General features: G+C 36.1%; 3 protein-coding genes across 3 annotated transcripts; all 3 read right to left on the bottom strand.

Moving 5' to 3' along the window:
* Positions 1 to 1,814: 1,814 nt before the first annotated feature.
* Positions 1,815 to 4,989, bottom strand: LOC117334485 (C1q-related factor-like). The gene is made up of 2 exons (XM_033894141.1): positions 4,614 to 4,989; positions 1,815 to 2,288 (listed from the first exon to the last, which is right to left on the bottom strand). Exons 1-2 carry the CDS (start codon positions 4,900 to 4,902, stop codon positions 1,849 to 1,851), a joined length of 729 nt encoding a protein of 242 aa, XP_033750032.1. The 5' UTR covers positions 4,903 to 4,989; the 3' UTR covers positions 1,815 to 1,848.
* A 3,567-nt stretch (positions 4,990 to 8,556) lies between these two features.
* LOC117334484 (uncharacterized protein DDB_G0290587-like) lies at positions 8,557 to 10,248 on the bottom strand. The gene is made up of 2 exons (XM_033894140.1): positions 10,010 to 10,248; positions 8,557 to 9,752 (listed from the first exon to the last, which is right to left on the bottom strand). The coding sequence occupies exons 1-2, from the start codon at positions 10,215 to 10,217 to the stop codon at positions 8,761 to 8,763; spliced, it is 1,200 nt and encodes a 399-aa protein (XP_033750031.1). The 5' UTR covers positions 10,218 to 10,248; the 3' UTR covers positions 8,557 to 8,760.
* Positions 10,249 to 13,719: 3,471 nt separating this feature from the next.
* On the bottom strand, positions 13,720 to 17,136 carry LOC117334483 (caprin-2-like). The gene is made up of 2 exons (XM_033894139.1): positions 16,854 to 17,136; positions 13,720 to 14,267 (listed from the first exon to the last, which is right to left on the bottom strand). The coding sequence occupies exons 1-2, from the start codon at positions 17,071 to 17,073 to the stop codon at positions 13,864 to 13,866; spliced, it is 624 nt and encodes a 207-aa protein (XP_033750030.1). The 5' UTR covers positions 17,074 to 17,136; the 3' UTR covers positions 13,720 to 13,863.
* Positions 17,137 to 20,270: the final 3,134 nt, after the last annotated feature.

Below are 20,270 nucleotides of genomic sequence, written 5' to 3'. Positions count from 1 at the left end.
ATTCGTCCCTCATGTCGTGATATGTCACGGTGGATCGTCTCTCGTGTCGTGATATGTCACGATGGACTATCTCTCATATCGTGATATGTCACGGTGGACTATCTCTCATGTCGTGATATGTCACGGTAATTCGTCTCTCATGCCGTGATATGTCACGGTGATTCGTCTCTCATGTCGTGATATGTCACGGTGGACTATCTCTCATGTCGTGATATGTCACGGTGGATCGTCTCTCATGTCTTGATATGTTACGGTGATTCGTCTCTCATGTCGTGATATATCACAGTGATTTGTCCCTCATGTCGTGATATGTCACGGTAGATCGTCTCTCATGTCGTGATTTGTCCCGGTGATTCGTCTCTCATGTCGTGATATGTCACGGTGATTCGTCTCTCATGTCGTGATATGTCACGTTGGTTCGTCTCTCATGTCGTAATATGTCACGGTGATTCGTCTCTCATGTCGTGATATGTCACGGTGATTCGTCCCTCATGTCGTGATATGTCACGGTGGATCGTCTCTCATGTCGTGATATGTCACGGTGGTTCGTCTCTCATGTCGTGATATGCCACGATGGTTCGTCTCTCATGTCGTGATATGTCACGGTGATTCGTCGCTCATGTCGCGATATGTCACGGTGGATCGTCTCTCGTGTCGTGATATGTCACGATGGACTATCTCTCATATCGTGATATGTCACGGTGATTCGTCTCTCATGTCGTGATATGTCACGGTGGATCGTCTCTCATGTCGTGATATGTAACGTCGATTTGTCTCTCATGTCGTGATATGTCACGGCGGTTCGTATCTCGTGTTGTGATATGTCACGGTGATTCGTCTCTCCTGTCGTGAAATGCCACGGTGGATTGTCTCTCTGTCGATAACGTGATATTTCTCTGAATTAACAATAAAATCATTGAACCTTAAAAAAAATTCTCTGAATTGACATAGGTAGATGTAATGCCGTGGATAAAGTTGATGACGCTTATCATTTCCGAACACCTGGTCTCAAACTACCTGCACTTTAACAGAAGTAGTCGTGAAAGTTTTTGTTCATATTTAACCGTCCTTTTATTTTCTTTATCGTTTCGTAGCGTGTGTTCGTATACGGGTTAACACGTGTGTTCGTACACGGGCTCACACGTGTGTTCGTACACGTGTTTACATGTGTGTTCGTATAGGGGTTTACACGTGTGTTCACACACGGGTTTACACGTGTGTTCGTACACGTGTTTATACGTATGTTCGTATACGGGTTTGCACGTGTGCTCGTACACGGGTTTACACGTGTGTTCGTATACGGGTTTACACGTGTGCTCGAACACGGGTTTACACGTGTGCTCGTACACGGGTCAACATGGGTTTACTCGCTTTTCAATGATTCCCAAGTTAATGACATGTGTTAAATCTAAAACTCAAACATGTGTGACAGATGAAATTTTAAGAAAGTTATAGCATGTAGTGAACGTATTTTATCTGATTTACATTACCTGAGATTAGAATCGCGCCTGTTCAATTTGTGTTCCAAAAAAAACACGATCAATCTAGAACTAAGACATAAACAATTTTGGTACAGTCTGCACACTAACCTGACTGTGACTTATTAATAAATTTGTATGGCGGGTCCTGTTGATCAAACAGAAGACGCTTGCTCTTTTGAAGCACGTGGTCTTATTTTCCGTGAGCGTTTGAAGGATTCTCTATTCAAATATATATTACTCTAGTTAAACCGCTTTTTATTTTGAATTATTGTTAAAGAAGTTTCGTCCATTACATTTCGAATAAATTTTAAATAAAAACAACTATAAATCAAGCATAATTGAAGCTGTTTATTTGAAGTAAATACAGTTAATCTCTTGCTATCAAATGTCCAGAAAACGACGGGTAACTATAGCCTCCATATATGTATGTTCCTCTACCGCTGTAGTGGCGTATGAATACGTCATCACCGGTATTAAGATGAACCATTGAAACACACATGCCGATATCCATGTTAGGAGATCCGGCATGCGCTCTACATAACATCCGGTTGTTGAGAACCATTTCCACGTCGACATAGTAACCGGTGTGAGCGGAAACAGTTGCAACGAACTCGTAGAGGCCAGGGAATCGGGCCTTGAAGACGCCGAAGTTGGAATCATAAGCGTTTCCGATGTTGGTGATCACAGTGTTATAAACGATGGTCTGTTTAGGGCTCATTACACTGTACGAGTTGGACAGAATCGCATGGAAAACCATTGGCTCTGACGGACGGGTAGTAGTGGCCGCAGCTGGGGTTGAGAGTATCTCTAAAATGATAAACATTTAAATTATTGCAGGTAAAATGCGCAAAATCGTTCCTTCAAGAAATATCTAATTGTGAAAGATATACTATTTGAATTGCACTGCAGAATAGCAGAAATATGTTATATCCAGAGATCTGATTTATCTGTTTTAGAATATACAAATATATATAGTCCGGAATATTTGATACGAAGTACTGGTAATCGACCGCTATTCTTTTGCACGAGGCTTCTTGATATACAATGTACTTGCTTTAATGCATAATTACTAAAACACTAAGCGTCACTGAAATATCGGCTTTCTTGTCAGCCATGACTGTCGTCTAGTAGTGTTGAGTGACTTAGACGATTGAAAGGGTAGGACTAAATTCCAAAACGTCACAAGTGTTCAATAATTCGCACGTGACCATGGAATATTCATTTAAGCCGTGCAAAATATAGCTTATGGTACAGTTAAGGAAAATCAAACGCACTATGTAATAAAGATAATTAGATAGCTACTAAGTTTTGTCGTGAACCAGAGTAAGTTCAGGTTCATTATTTGATACATGATATTATTCTCACCATCAGTCTGGTTTTCTATCTGATCATGAACTTTAATAACATATAAAGGTATAAAAATAAATGTTGATATCAATGATATTTACTGCAGAATATTGACCGCAACTGTACACATGTCGATATGCTGCTAAATTTAGATATCTCTATGAGAACTATATAGTATTATTGAATGATAAAATGCATAATTATATCCGGAAAAAAGGTCAAAAAATCACTTAGATATCAGTTTAACAATGACTGCAGTATTTGCTGGACTGTACTATTTATATTTTGGTATTCGATTCGTCCGTAAAGGACTCGTCTGTGATGCCTTGGACTTCAGACCTGAATGCCAAACTTAATTTGAAAGCAATCTCGATGATTATTTAGTCAACATCTTATTCATGTAATATTCTGTGTATATAAGTAGAGACGCGTGTTTTAACGGACATTCTACCATGTTTGCTATGCAACGTCAGTTTTGATTGGTGTAAAACCATGTATTATTTTCCAATAATACACGCTCGTGCCAATAACACACGCTCGTGAATCACGACTGTTACAATGTTATGTATCTAATATTCACCAAAAAAGAATACGGTTACTGTAGCCGAGTGGGCTAATGGGTTATTCTTTGCTTATTTTTTTATCACGACGCGAGTTCGAATCCTACGAAGGCCGCTTTTTTTTCATCCCTTTAAATTTAAAAAAAATCCATGCCATATGATAGATGTTCTTGATTGTAGTACTGTAGTGCCTGTAAAGAAATGTATATTTTATCAACAAAATAATGCAATACTCAAGAAATAAATTACAAGTTTTTCCCGGGGTTTCTTTGCCGTTTTTCTATTAGAAAGAGGCCGATCTCAGAACTAAACACTACATGGTATAATAGAAATAATCAACTTTGACTCGTGTATTGTTGTAGGATATACAACTCGGACTCGGATATTTTGCAATTTTAATTAATAACTCAGGCCTCGTTGTATATCCTGCAACAATACACTAATCATCGTTGATTATTTCTTAACTGACAAACGGAAAGGGAAATAACATTTAAACACGAAATTCTATAGAAATCACAGGGACCTGGGCATTTTTATTACAGAACGTGTAATTGGACCTTCCCTTGTGTATGTAGTACATTTTCAGACGTTTTGGAGAGCTAGATTAAAATTCAGGGGAAATGATATTAGTCACATAATGAACACGGAGGTATGTCATCTTTACCGAATTTTAATCTGGCCCCCAAAACATCAGAAAATGTGCTACATACACTAGAGAAAGTATCATGTAAGCACAATACATCCATTTTGCGTGATCTTGATCAAAGGCGTCTGCATCCGGTAAGTAGTGAGGGGAACATATTAGCCCCTACCCCTACTGTCAATACGGTAAAACGCTTGAAAAGTCGGCAGTGGTGTTGAGGTTCGATTGATATATTAGGAGTAAGGGCTAATATTTTTTAGTTTTTGTTTAATACTAACCTGATTCAGACGAATGTGTTTATATCATATTTGTTACTAAATGGACAATTAAATGAGCTATCTACAAATATTTATCTCTGCAAAATAAGTATCGATATATATCATGAAGACAGATTGCATACATATCTAGTTAAGATCACAAATGTTTGTAAATGTTCAAAAAAGAAAAAAAACTTTATGAAATTACGTCAAACTGTTTTAAACTGTACTTAACAAATCATGCTAGGTAATTCTGTAATTAATAACACCCTACGCAGCATTAAACATATAACAAACTATGAATAAAATCTTAACATAAGCTCACGTCGTCTGTATATATCGATTTCCGGTTGGTTTTCGGTGCCGACTTCCGGTTCCTCCAGGGATTTTTCATTGGGTTCCACAGACTGGGTCTTAGCCTTAGCTCTGGCTTTGGTAAGCAGTCGTTGTAGTCCCTCGCTGCTTTCAATGATCAGTTTCTCATAGTTGCCATACAGAGCTTCAAGCTTATCTATCCTGTCAGTTAATTCACTATTTAAAAGGGAGCCATTACATGTACGAACCGTGGTTAGGACAATGAGAAAGATTCCTAACAGAATTTTAACGGCCACCATTTTGAAATCGTATAGAGCAGAATGGAAATGTTTGAGATATGTTCATGTATGTGAGACGTTATTGACCTTGCCCGTGACACTATCGTCAGAGATAAGCCAATATACCTTGTGACAAGTGTTAAACTTGCTCTCCACATACATGTATGTCGCGATTATACCTAACAGCTCGTTGAAACAAAGACGAAATATTACTCAACATTTCATACCGATATCGACACTGTCAAGAGGACTTTTCGAGAAGAATTAAATACCTTAAACATTTGGGTTTGAAAGGGACTCGAGTAATTAGTAACTTGCAATAATTTCATTGTTAGAGTCGAGCATATAATTTGTTCATGTCAATGTACAAATCTCTTTTACTAGGTGGTAGTAATATCTGTGTTCTATTGCCATATTGTTCTCCGAAATATACAAAAAGCTGGTCAACCCATCTACTCTAACTTTGTAATATGCTCAATCGCGAGAAATTTTCACAAATGAGTTTGGCTTTTGACAATTGGTAATGGTATTATGAGCTATAGAATGGCGATTAGGCTTTATGGCAGATGTTTGATGAAATTAAGTTTTCATGCTCCTGAATATAAATATCAACTCTTTTTTTAATTTCCATTTACTTCTGAAGAAGGACTATACTACGGCATTCATCAGTTCTGTCGTTAAACTCATATTTTCAAAATATTAGATTTATTTTAATGATCTTGCTTTTAATACTAACCGACATGGATATCGAATCAAGTCCTGGTCCTAAGGGATTATCTAAATGTATTTTCCATTTAACATAAGAAGTGTTAGAAGCAAAATGGATATTATAGAGGATTTGGCTGGGGAATATGATATTATTTGTCTTACAGAAACACTAAGACGAGCATGTTTCAACAGAAAGTTTACATTTAGAAGACATTTAGTAGCCCTTTTCGTTTAGGTAGGAATTTTGCTTTGTGGTATTCTTGTTTTGTAAATGAACAATTGTGGTATTCTTGTTTTGTAAATGAACAATTGTGGTATTCTTGTTTTGTAAATGAACAATTGTGGTATTCTTGTTTTGTAAATGAACAATTAGAATTTAAGCGACTAAATGACCTTGCATTTTTAAGGGATTTATTAATATGAACTCGGATCCATACTTACAATTGAAAGAGCACTTGACATTTCACCAAATTTAGTCATTATTGGAAACCTAAGTGTTGACATGTTTACTCCTCGGCATGGTCTGTCTGATATAGTCTCAACCTTTGGTTTTATTAATGTCATTGATGAACCTACTAGAACTGGTCGTACCAGGTCAAGTCTGCTTGATCCGATTGATTTTTTTTGACGGAACCCATTAAATACAATATATGTGAATATTTTAGAAAAACTAAATTTATATTTTGCTCATACTTGTATTCCTACAAAAGAGATTGTTATTAGACCTAAAGATAAATATAAAACATAAAATATTAGCACTTCAAAAGTAAACTCATCAGAAATTTTGAAATTGGTTAAAGCCTCAGGTCATGGTGGAATAAGTCATCATATGCTCAAATATACTGTCCAGTCAATTACAAAGCCACTTTAAATATTTATTATTATTTGATTTGTCACTATCTTCTAGTATCTATACAAATATATGGAAAATGGCCACATTAATGACATTGTTCAAAAATGTGATATGCATTCTACGTCTAGTTACAGATCAATATCATTATTATCAGCGTAAGGAAAAGTTTTCGAGAGTGTTATTTTTAAACAAATTCACAATTACTTTGTAGAAAATTCTCTAGTCTACAAGTATCAATCGGGGTTTATACAAAGTCACCCAACTGTTCATCATCAAACATAAATTGGTCACAATGTCTGTTGAGTAGTAGTGGAGAAAAGGTCCGCTTGTTTAGTATTTTGTGACATATCTAAAGCATTTTCGAGTTTTGCATAAGGGTTTGTTAATTGAATCAAAATCTTCCGGTATATCAGATGAATTGCTGATATGGTTAAGTAACCATATTTCGAACAGGAGAAAAATGGTATTCATGTTCAAACTCATTTTCTAACACTTAATAAGGTAGGAGTACCACTGGGTTCTATCCTTGGTCATTTACCATTTAACTTACATTGATGATGTTGCTGAAGTTCTGCAATCAGCTTCCCGTCTTTTTGCTGATGCTACGTCACTAATGAGTACATCTTCCTCTTGTAATGAAATTGAAAGCAACATCAATCAAAACTAAAATCTTTAAGTAATGGGATCTTTATTTCGAATTCTGAAATGTTGGAGTGGGATATCGAATCGTTTGATAATGAGTTCCGAAACTTGCCTGGGTGTTACTACCAGTTCGAAAGGTAAATGGGGTGACCATATTGAAAACATCTATAAATATGTTCTTAAAAAGTGTAATGATCTTGGAACAAATGCTTAAATGTGATACACATTTAGATATATATAAAATGTCTATCTTACCGGTTTTGGAATATGCCTATGAATTATTGGATGGGTGTAATGTGTTAGAATCCAATTTATTAGAAAAGGCCAAACTTGAAGCAGCATGTATTATAACTGGTTTACCTTCATATGCTAGTAATGATTCTTTTGTCTAGAGTTACTTTCGTATAGACGTAAAAGAAGAAAACTACAAGTACTGTACAAGATGAAAAATCATTTAACTCCAGACCTCTTAAATTCTGTATTGCCTCAAATGGTTGGTCAAAATACCCCTTATGTACTGAGAAATAGAAATGATTTTGTTATTCCAAACTATAGGCTTTCTAGTGCGAAGTTTCCTTTTTACCTTCAACTCTTCGTCTATGGAATGGACTAGATCATATAAATAAATCTTCACCTTCCTTGAACATATGAATACATTAAAACATCTTAGTTATTATGGTTTTGGCAATAGGAAAATTAATATCATGTATACGAAGCTAAGTTAATGATTTTTGTCGAGTAAACCTGGTAGAAAATGCAGAATGAACTTGTGGTAACCCTTGTAAAGATTGCTTTCATGTGTTCTTTGATCGTCCACAATATGATAAACAGAGGCGTTTATTTTTTCTTAGTCTCCAAAATTTAGATGTGGTCATTAGAGTTACTTTTCTGCGGAAATGAACATAGACACAAACATAATTATATTCATAATTATGCACATGTTTATAAAAAAAATCCAAGAGATTTGAAAAAGTATAAAATTATTTTCTTCTGTACTTCTTTTGGTTTGAAAAATAACTAAATAAAATAAAAGAAACAACATTAATTACTACCGAGGATTTGTGTGACCTGTTCCTACCACAACAGGAAAACGTGTTTACTTTTCAAAATATCAGTCCCGGTGAAAATGACCTTAAGTAAAATGCCGCTAAAAATGTGCTAAACTGACTATTTCGCAAAAGCACGGAGCTGTTGTAAAATATCATGAATTCTAACAAATATTTAACAAGTTTATTATATTCAAACAAATGAAATGATGGCAATATATTTAAAACCATAAATACAAATGAGAACTTCTTTGTGTTTGTTATCATTTCTGGGAAATCGTGAAGTGGCCTTCAGGTGATAGCCAATCAGAACGCATTGAGCCACGTGATAAAATATAGTTCCGGTCAAACTGAATGTTATTCAACATATTTTGTTATTATTATTATTATTATCCCCCCCCCCCCCCCCCCCTTCGGAGTGGAATAACTGCTACTTATTGTGATAGCAAAGCTCACATATTCTGTCCATTGTAATGTCATATGCTTCTGACGTCGGTTCATTATCATATGATATCAAACTATATTTCACATTCAACCTAATGAAACATTAAAAGGATGTTTCATGATAAACATGACAAACATCATGAAATAACGAAATCCTCATTAATTTAAACCTGATTTTATTTAATATCAGTTATTGATATCTGCACTGATCATATGTCCCGAGAAGGACGTATAACCGTCACGTCCACTCAGGTGTGTCCCTATTCCATTGAGATGGCGGACGAATATATCGTCATCTTTGGTTACGTGTACAATTGCTACACACATACCGATTCCCTGATCTGGTATCGACGCATGCGCCTTACATAGGATAGCATTATTCTTCATCAACATGACATCCACAAAATGGCCTTGAGCAGCAGCAACAGTTACTATAAACTCATATAATCCGTTATACGGTATCTTGAACAGTCCAAAGTTGCTGTCGTATGCATGACCTACATTGGTGATTACTCGGTCGAACACAATAACTTGTTTAGGACTCATGATAGGATACAGATTCGTCAAAGACGCATGGAAAACAACCGGTGGTATGACACGTTCAGTGGTAGTGGGTAACGTTGTAGTTGTTGGAGTTGTGGTTGTTGTTGGTGTTGTGGTTGTTGTTGGTGTTGTGGTTGTTGTTGGTGTTGTGGTTGTTGTTGTGGTAGGTGTTGTAGTTGTGGTTGGTGTTGTTGTTGGAGTTGTAGTTGTTGTGGTAGGTGTCGTAGTTGTGGTTGGTGTTGTTGTAGAAGTAGGAGTTGTGGTTGTGGTAGGTGTCGTTGTAGATGATGTTGTTGTTGGAGTTGTGGTTGTGGTATATGTCGCTGTTGTTGTTGGTGGTGGTGTTGGTGTAGTTGTTGGAGTTGTGGTGGTCGGAGCTGTCGTAGTTGACGTTGTTGGTGTAGTTGACGTTGTTGGTGTAGTTGACGTTGTTGGCGTAGTTGACGTTGTTGGTGTAGTTGACGTTGTTGGTGTAGTTGACGTTGTTGGTGTTGTTAGAGGAGTTGTGGTGAAGGTAATTGTTGGCGAAAACAATAGGGAAATTGATCCGTCAGCAGGAACACGATCCTGTCGTTGTGTCGCTATATATTGGAGAGCCACTTTGTCTTCAGGTGTTCGAATCGCATTCAGTTCAGCTGTAAACATATCAAAACAACTAGACTCATATAAATATTATCGTTATAACAACACTATATGCTGTATTGATACTTTGTCGTTGAAAAAGCATGAAATATAAACCTTATATACAATGTTAAACGTTTGAAAATTAATTCATTTCAATTAATTGGAATTTGATATTGATATTATGAACGAATACTCAATCGCAGTCTCTTTTATCGAAAAAAGGAAGAAAATAAGCAGGCATGGGATCTCCATGTACCTTCGTATTGACCTTTGAATGACCTTGGGAAGGTTTCCTTGCATACGTTGGTGATACTTTGCATATACGCTCCTATCTCTTGTAATTCTTCCTCCAGAGAACTGTAGGAATTTTCCAGATCTTCAAGAGTAACAATGGCATCGTGGTGATTTGCAAACATACCGTAGGCACAAGACAATATCATTATACTGTACCATTGTGCCTTTGTAAATTGTGTCATTGTTAAAATTCACAATGTCACAATATTTCGTCCTAGTTATGAAGTAGGAGATACAGGTTATGCCACCGCGATCTTATCAGGCCAGGTTGCTCACCACTACGATTCCAAATACTAGTTTACAGGTGATCATTTCCTCGCCATTTAAGTTCTATTTATAGAACGTGAATTGTGACCCAATTTCATGTAAGTTGTCTAAAATCAAGTTCAGATGTCGTATATAACACTCTCAACATTCGTTATTGAAATCATAATGTTAACATGAGTTATTGAAATCACAATATTAACATGAGTTATTGAAATCCCAATGTTTACACTTTTTTTGTTAAAATCCAAATGTTTACATACGTTACTAAAATCCCAATTCTCACATTCGTTAATAAAATTCCATTTTTTACATGAGTTATTAAAATCCCAATGTTTACCTTCGTTATCAAAATTCCAATGCTTTCATTCATTAGTAAAATCCCAATGTTTACATTCATTAGTAAAATCACAATGTTTACATTCATTTATAAAATCCCAATGTTTACATTCATTAGTAAAATCCCAATGTTTACATTCATTAGTAAAATCCCAATGTTTACATTCATTAGTAAAATCCCAATGTTTACATGCGATATTGAAACCCAAAGTTTACATGCGTTATTAAAATCCCAATGTTTACATGCGTTATTAAAATCCCAAAATTTACATGCGTTATCAAAATCCCAAAGTTTACATGCGTTATTAAAATCCCAAAGTTTACATGCGTTATTAAAATCCCAAAATCCCAATGTTTACATGCGTTATTAAAATCCCAAAATTTACATGCGTTATCAAAATCCCAAAGTTTACATGCGTTATTAGAATCCCAAAATCCCAAAGTTTACATGCGTTATTAAAATCCCAAAATTTACATGCGTTATCAAAATCCCAAAGTTTACATGCGTTATTAAAATCCCAAAATCCAAAGTTTACATGCGTTATTAAAATCCCAAAATTTACATGCGTTATCAAAATCCCAAAGTTTACATGCGTTATTAAAATCCCAAAGTTTACATGCGTTATTAAAATCCCAAAATCCCAATGTTTACATTCGCACATCGTCCGCACAAAAGTGCGATGTGATATTGTATCGAAAAAGGTAGCAGAAATGGGATAGCCTGGTCGTGGGCGATTTTTTGTTAAGCAGTAAACTGTATTATGATATGCAGATAAAACTGAAAAATAAGGGCATTCTATAATTGGTAAACTCGATATGTAGTAGTATATACATGCTTCACATTAGTTTTAAAGAATCTAAAAAGGTTCGAGATGATTTTTCCCGATTTTCCGAAAGTGTGTTTATACAAGAAAACTTAGCTTTACTTGCAGCGTATCAGACGAGGTAAGACAGCAGAAAATCCTATAAATTAACATATGTCAAAACAAGGTTAATTCAGTCTTTGGGATAGAGATATTTAATTTCAGATACATGTAGGTTTCAGAAAAGAAATATATAGGGAATTGTGTCATTTGGGGTAAAAAATCATATTTTGTAATCTTTTTTTTTTTTTTTAATTTTTTTAAAAGTGGTAATAAATGATATGTATCAAAATTGCAACTGTTGCATAGATTAATAGAATCTTTCCCTGCCTTGGGGGTGTTACAAAGAAATCTCAACCCGAGGAGGAATTCATGAACGTCCGACCCGACGATTGCCGAGGGTTGGACATTCATGAATTTCCCCGAGGGTTGAGATTTCTTTGCCACACTCCCGAGGTAGGGAATGATTATTTTTCTCCCCAAATCGGTGGTCAAGGTATGTTTCTAAAACAATACACATGTTCGGCGCATGAATATCCTCATTTTAAGAAGTAACCATCACAACCATAAAAAAACAATGCATCCCAATATCATTATACAAGAAAAAATACACGTATGTCTAAAATTAATTTACATTATTTATTCAAACAGACACTGAAAAAAGGTATCAGGATACTATTTTGATGTTAACAACAGTATATAACATAAAACATTATATACCAACGCGGGAACTATTAGTGACGTCACTCAAAAAGTATTTCCGTAAGTACTTCCGGTTCAGAAGGCTAGCGCGTACAATCTTTTATATCCAAGGGATTGACAGAGACATCTCTCACATCATAAAACTGGAGATAAACCACTGAACTTTGGGAGAAATATATATATACTTGAGTATGGGTAATATGTAGAGTTAACTGGCTATGTTTACATATCTAACATATGTGCCTTATTTTTCAGAATTTGGCACTTTTACTGTACTCTGTTTCCCAATTGTGCGGTTGAACGATCGGGCAACCCATATTACGAAATGAAAAAAACAACAACATGAAATGTGTCGTATCAAGGACATACAAAAATGTATAATTATATATATTTCAACCACAATTAAATCTTACTTCGTCTTCCTTCATAGGTAATGCCAATTAAACTTTAATTATCTGCATACGGATAGATAATACTTACAGATACGTTCCATGTATTGCGCTGTTGTATACACGTGCACTCGGTAAGTCTGTTATTTTGTACATAGCCACGGATGTGGGTTTCCCCACGTTTCGAAAGACTAAGACAAAGACAACCAATGATAGTCAGTTTTTTTTATAGTTACCACAGGTAAATTGACTTGAAATAGAACAAATATTTTAACAACAGTTTACCTTTTTCATAGTTTTGTTTTGTTTTACTTATTTTGTTACATGTATGGAAGTAATACTACATAAGCATCGCTTAGCTGCTCTCTGTAGTAACAAGACTGGTCAATGAAGTCTCTGGACATCATATGTCCAGGTCGTCAGACTCGATCTATTAGTGCCCTTTGAAATTTCTTCCATCTCGAAATCATTTCCGTGAAAGCCCCAATATTTCCAGTAAAAGGCTCGGTTCAACTCTGCAGACATCGGAATTTCCGAAGGAACCAGCTGCAGCTAGATTCATCCTGTCAATATAACGTAAGTTGCTGACAAAACATCCCTGTTTAAAGTATGCTTGGACCAAGGTCAATTTTATTATTGACGCGTCCTAGAGGGGCGAAACAGCTGTATGATATCCCTTACATCACTGACTAACGATAGAAGGATGAAACATCTGTATGGTATCCCTAACATCTAACAAGTGATACATCTGTGTCATGTCCCTCATGTCTCATTACTGACGAGTCATAGGTGGACGAAACATTTGTATGATGTCCCTAACATCACTGACGAATATAGGAATGATACAGCTGTATGATGTAGTTAATTTCTTTTTTGGTTCTGCATTATCTGACTCTTAATTTGTTGGGGAAAAGTGGTAATGTTTATGTTCCCTTTTGTATGTTTCGCAGTAAATTAAATACCAGCTTCCTGACCATGTATGGAATCCAGCATTATATTCAAATCAAAGGCAGAGTCCAGAAAGTATTTACGAGCTCAGCCTAATGCAAACGCACCAATATTTGAAGATAGCAAACTCGTGGTGGCATACAAATGTTGTACTGGACATATGAAAAACTCAAAGACAATTTTTTGATGACGTCATTGTTTTATTTCGTATCAATAACGGGCTTTCAGTAAAGCAGATTTCTTCTGAATTAGTGACAAGTTTCATAAACTAATATCTGATGATAAATGAGTAACTTGTCAACTTTTCATATATAAGTATATACTTAAATGATCAAATGACCAGAGAATGCTGGGTAACCCTGTCCGTTTACGTACACAGATCCTGTGCCACGGTTTCGTATCCAAACGCGATCCCCAGATAGTAATTCAAGAACACTGACACAGACCCCCATTGTCTGGTTTGTAGGTCCAGCGTTTCCATAACATACGTCATTTCCGTTGTGAAGCATCTCGTAATCCATATGGTAGCCTTCACGTGACCACATCGTTGCTATGAACTCGTAGGCGCCGCCTATAGGAGCCTGGAATATTCCTGTGTATTTGTCGTATGCATTCCCTACATTTGTGATGACGTCATCATATTGTATGATTTGTTTGGCACCAACAGGGAATATGGAGTCCGTCATAAGAGCGTGAAACGCTACTGGCGAGGGCTTGGTGTGACATTCTGTAAAACAATAAAAAAAAAAAAAACACACAATAAAAACAAAAAAAACCTTGAGGTCTCACATTTTCAGGCGAATATAAGAGTTACTTTTTTTTCGATTGTATTTGTTACAACGCCGACAGCCTATACTCCGTCACAACGATGTAACAGCGCCGACAGCCTATACACTGTCTGACACAAAGATGTTACAGCGCCGACAGCCTATTCTATGTCTGTCACAAAGATGCTACAGCGCCGACAGCCGATACATTGGACCCACGCGATCAAATCTATCTAATTAACACCAACAAATAATATATATATATATATAACGGTGTCGTTACTAAAACCCAGATTAACCTGTCGTGTTGACCTTTGATTGGCAAACGAATATTTATTTATGAAGGGAAAAGAGTTAATTGCATAGGCAACAGCATAATTGCTTACTTGGCCAACTTTGAAGCGTAATATGGGGTGAATGTATTGCAAGATCTGACCATGTTTAATACACATTGGGCAAAACAATCAATATGAACAGAACGGAACAAAATGGAACAAAAATAATAGCCATTAGTATATTTTTTGTTTGAAATAAAATCTATTCATACATAATAAGGTATTGCTTTGAAGCAATGACATTTATCAACCTTGAAATTGGCCTGTGGGGACTGCTTTGGAACTTCCAAATTAATGCTATTTATATTCTTATAATATGAAGGACTAAAGTTGAAAAAAACTCATGGCACTGTTTTCTTTGCGTGTTTTCCTAAGCTTAGATATCTGAAATATAATGCTAGAAGTCAAGTTAACCAATATCTTCGCTCGTGTTAGTTCATCATTATGAACAACAATTTTACTTCAAAGAAGGCTACACGTGCTTTTCTCTTATTTCATGTCATAAAAGGCAGAAAGACGTTTTTCCAAAGGTCAATTTTGGTAGACTTTTTGCTTGTTTTAATGAAGATACCGACCATTCCAAAAAAACTAAGAAGAAAAATCGGTTGCAATTATGTGCCGTTTTGGGCTATATTTCTAGTAAATTGACTGGATTAGTCACTATTGTCTTTCCAAACCGCTTGTATGCAAAATCGCAGCCAGTTACTTTAAAACGTGTACACTGTACGTTATGAACTCGATGCATCAAAAATTACACCAACGCACAAATGGGTCGTCTACTTTACCGATCCCACGAAAGTCAACACGACAGGTTGGCGGAATACGACAGGTTGGCGGAACACGACAGAATTTTTTCGGGATGCAATTAATTATTTTTCCATCTTAGATTTTAAAGATCCAATTAGAAGCTGAGGTTGATAATCGCATAACGTATTTCAATTTGGGTTATATATAACAATACAAACATTCTGTTCTTGTTTTAAATTGATCATAATTACTCTGTCGGCGCTGTAGCATCTTTAAAGTGTTTTTGGTGTGATATTTTTATTATGAATGAGTGGTGTTGAAATGTTTCGTATACCGGTACTTAAAGCCACATACTTCCAAACAACCGAAAATTCTAGTTGCACACATGTACTCATGACAATCCAAGATGCTCATTCACGCTCTTCTAACATTAAAATGACCACTGGCCTGGACGCTTGACCGGGGAAGTCCTTGAGACATCAGAGTATAATAATAACTCGCCGCATTTATATTTATCGCGAGATTTGTCACGGAGCCGAGAACGAGGCTATAACAATGTGCACTACATATTAACAGAATATTCGCGTAATAGCCAGGTAACTGAACAAAATAAACAAACATAGTTTGCATTTAAATACTTAATTTTAAAATGTAGCAATATGCATACAACAAAACATCGATTAAATCTTAGATCGGTGAAGTTGACAATGTTCAAAAGCTAACCCGCAATCCGTCCGGTAAAATCGGAATTCAGGTCTATTCCATTTTCTTCTCTCGGTAAGTTCCAGCGAATCATTTCCTTCCCTAAAGAAATACTCGGGTTTTGCCGATTCCATTCACTTTTGCGTCTTTTTTTGGCAGAATCTGTCAGCCACAGTTATTATTTTGGGAATTCCCCGTGTACTTTCATAAATACGCATTTTCTTTCAGTTTCTGATTTACGATAATCTGTTAGGTATGTGTCAAGTCCGAAAACTGTAAAAAGCTCAAAATGTAAACACTGATATATGTTTCTTCGGGAATATGTGGCTTTAAGATAAATATCAGCATATCTGTTTGAAATGGCCTCATCAATTTTGTTTGGGTTTTTCATATCACAATTCGAAAAAACGAATAATAACTTTCATTATACAGAAACAGTTGTTTTTATTTACATTATTCTTTTAATTTTCTGAGATATATAAAAGTCAACTGAAAAATAACGCAAAGAGTAGTCATGAACGAATAATGAATGCAGTATATATACGTTGACCTATGTGGGAGTATGTACACTGATAAGGTTTTGCTTCCACAGAAGACCATCCTCTTATGGATTTTGTTTACTGGATTTACAGAACTGGCCTTTTAACGTGGGCCTATCACGTGACATAAATCCTGTCCTAAATATTCCGCCATGAAAGCATTCTGCGGCTGCGAAATATACCACTATAACTTAGATGATATTGTTATGATACTAAAGTTTACCTCTACGTTGACGTGTGTCTGGGTCTACGTGTTTGACATTGGTAGTCTGGTCTACATACAGCTGTAGAAAGCTATTGTACGTGCTGATATGGCCTTGTAGTTTCTCCCGAAGTCTAATGTTCTGTCTTTCTAACTTTGAAATTCGTTCAGAAACATTTGCTTCAATTCCACTCATCGAAAGAAAACATATTCCAAATATCAACACATTCCACATTCTCATAAATGTTGGTTTCACGGAATATCGAAGTAAACTCAAGATGGCTGCCGTTGGATCATATAGTCGTTATCTACTTATTGCAATGACATAATATCCAAACGTCTTACGTACCAAACTTTGAAGAAATTGGTACACGTATGTGCTTATACATTAAAGAAAAAAGCCATCCTTTTTTTTCTACTTCATATAGCAGTAAAACGTGCCCTATTAACATTGGTATCGTAATCTAGCACAAACGATATAATTGTTTAGCTCTTTTAACTTACTCTTGGGGTTAATTAAACAATCAGAAGTTGTGTTTGTTGTAAACAATTTGTTGATAGGTTGTCATCAATACCCTGGTACTGATATTTAGGATGTGACATCAAAATGGTAAACATTGCCTGTTTCTAAGAATTCGTTTTTAACATTATTTTTAAGTTCTTTACGCGTATCTATATTATTTGAAGTGTTAAACCTTATTTTATAATGCAAAACCTAATGACAATACAGTTTTACTATATTAAGAATTCGTGTATCACAAAAAACCCCTGCTAATTTGGCCAGTGACCGTTGACCTTGATCTGAGACAATGTGTAAGAGTACATAAAGTCAGTGAATGAACAGCTGGCTCATTGACACGAACCAATACAAGACTTAACTTCCTTGTCGGGCCTATGTGTGTCAGGAAATACGTGACCTATGTAAAATGAAGTCATCTGATTGGTTGTATGGATGCCACTCTTTCCCCGTTGTAAAGCATATGGCTTCGACCCACGCTTGCTGAAAACAGATAAGTCAGAACCATTCTGATTAAGGACAAGGAGAGGAACCTACTGGCATTTGTACCCAAAATCAAGAGATAACATTTGTGTTCCTCAAACTTGAAAATAACAAAATACATATAAACATGGAAAATGGCCACCATAAGTGCCATTTAATAATAATCATAAAAAGTTAAAACAATTACATAACAAAGCATCAATTCAAAGGTATTTTTAATTACAAGCAGGTTACATTACAGTTCGCCCTAGTGGGGATGTAAAAAAAAAAACATAGCTAAAACACAAGTCAAAGTATTTATAAACAACACTCAATGGTATGTTAAGTAAATGGGTTGACAAGTGGATGTGTTAATAAAATTGTCTAAAAGGCACTAAATTGATGACAAAAAAGACGAAGATCAAATTGGCGTAAACATGGGATTTTCTCTTTTCTTGATATGAATGCGCATGCGCCAAAGGCTACAATATTGAGCTATGGGTTTAAACCAATGAGATTAACGGTATAATTATATACCTCTTTGTTTACAAATAACTAATGTTAAAGATGCTCACCTCCCTTCCTTATCCCCTTCCGTACCCCCTCCATGCCACCTTCCTTACCCCCTTCCGTACCCTTTACTACCCTTTCATACCCTCTTCCTTATCCCTTCCTTACCCCTTCCTTGCCCTTACTTATCCCCTTCCTTACCCTCTTCCTAACCCCCTTCCTTATTCCCTTCCTTATCCCCATTCTTACCCCCTTCCTTATCCCCTTCCTTACCCTCTTCTAACCCCCTTCCTTATCCCCTTCCTTACCCTCTTCCTAACCCCCTTCCTTATTCCCTTCCTTATCCCCTTCCTTATCCCCATTCTTACCCCCTTCCTTATCCCCTTCCTTATTCCCCTTCCTTACCCCCTTCCTAACCCCTTCCTTATTCCCCTTCCTTATCCCCATTCTTACCCCCTTCCTAACCCCTTCCTTATTCCCTTCCTTATCCCCATTCTTACCCCCTTCCTTATCCCCTTCCTTATTCCCCTTCCTTACCCCCTTCCTAACCCCTTCCTTATTCCCCTTCCTTACCCCCTTCCTTACCCCCTTCCTTACCCCCTTCCTTATTCCCTTCCTAACCCCTTCCTTATTCCCCTTCCTTATCCCCTTCCTTATTCACTTCCTTATTCCCATTCTTACCCCCTTCCTAACCCCCTTCTTTATTCCCTTCCTTATCCCCATTCTTACCCCCTTCCTTTCCTTACTTACCCCCTTCCTTACCTCCTTCCTAACCCTTTACTACCCTTTCATTCCCTCTTCCTTATCCCCTTCCTTATTCCCTTCCTTATCCCCTTCTTTACCCCCTTCCTTAACCCCTTTCTTACTCCCTTCCTCACCCCCTTCTTTACCCTTGTATACCCCCTTCCATACCCTAACGTACGATGTCATAATTATGTTACTGATTCCCGCGCTTTTTTATCCGCTGAGCCTTTTTTTACTGCGTATTTGCTAATCTATTCGCTGTCAGAGTTGACTAATCTCAAGAAGGGATAGATGTAAATATAAATAGTTCAGTGTATTAAATTAAAATGTTTCGTCATTTTATTGTAAGTGAAACAAAATTAATGGATTGCTTTTGATAAGATCTTTTGGACGTACGATATCATATAAAGAGAAAATTATAAGTGGTAGGAAATGAAGTTGTTTGATGTCGATTACAGTCTCATACGTATATACATATATTTCCACAGCATATATTGTATTCAACTAACTTAATGTATTTGTGTTTTTGACGTTAATCATTCACTTGTACATTGTATGTTATATAGCTATGTTAAGTATTGTATTCAGGCCATTTTCCGTCCACCGTGAAACTTTTGCATTAGTTTATTAATTCAACTATTTTTTGCTGTGCTTTGAAACCACAACAATGAGTCAATTCAGTAGCATGATTAGGTTAGTTTTTGTTACGTATGGAATTAATTTATATGAAAAACAGTAGGTCACATTTGCTTTCAACGACCAGATCCATATTTGAAATGCCACATTGAATACTTCTACATACAATGGGGTTCATCGGCTGCAAATTTCAAAGCAAAATTCACGAATACTTGGTGTAAATGGGAAAACCTTATTTGTCTTGATATTTAATAGCCAAAACTTATTCCTGACAGTTTACAAACACTATTATATTCTTTTTGTAACTAAAGTTATGCCATTATGAATATTACTCCCCACATCTCTACCCTAAAGGAAACTCTTTTGATTTCTATCTCTCTACAGAAATAAATAATTTACTCTATGCACATGTATTCAAATTAACCGCAACTATTCTCCTTGTTTCTATCACTATCTTTTTCTTTCTTTCCTCCTCCTTCCATTCTTCCCTTCTCTTAAATAATTATGTTATGTTTCAGTGTGAGAGTGGATATACTAGTATGTATGCATGGGTGTATGGGTGTAAATGA

The sequence above is a fragment of the Pecten maximus genome, chromosome 9 (genome assembly GCF_902652985.1).
Source record: "Pecten maximus chromosome 9, xPecMax1.1, whole genome shotgun sequence".
Classification (NCBI taxonomy): Eukaryota; Metazoa; Mollusca; class Bivalvia; order Pectinida; family Pectinidae; genus Pecten; species Pecten maximus.
Note: the sequence above shows the minus strand (reverse complement) of the source record. Positions and strands in the feature narration are given on the sequence as shown.

Bases quoted from the DNA above. Each gene is read 5' to 3' on its own strand.
- LOC117334485 (XM_033894141.1), bottom strand. From the start codon at position 4,902: ATGGTGGCCGTTAAAATTCTGTTAGGAATCTTTCTCATTGTCCTAACC. The intron at 2,289-4,613 runs GTGAGCTTATGT...TTATCATTTTAG, and splicing joins AATCGATATATACAGACGAC to AGATACTCTCAACCCCAGCT.
- LOC117334484 (XM_033894140.1), bottom strand. From the start codon at position 10,217: ATGACACAATTTACAAAGGCACAATGGTACAGTATAATGATATTGTCT. The intron at 9,753-10,009 runs GTCAATACGAAG...ATATGTTTACAG, and splicing joins CTTCCCAAGGTCATTCAAAG to CTGAACTGAATGCGATTCGA.
- LOC117334483 (XM_033894139.1), bottom strand. From the start codon at position 17,073: ATGAGAATGTGGAATGTGTTGATATTTGGAATATGTTTTCTTTCGATG. The intron at 14,268-16,853 runs GTAAACTTTAGT...ATTGTTTTACAG, and splicing joins AGACACACGTCAACGTAGAG to AATGTCACACCAAGCCCTCG.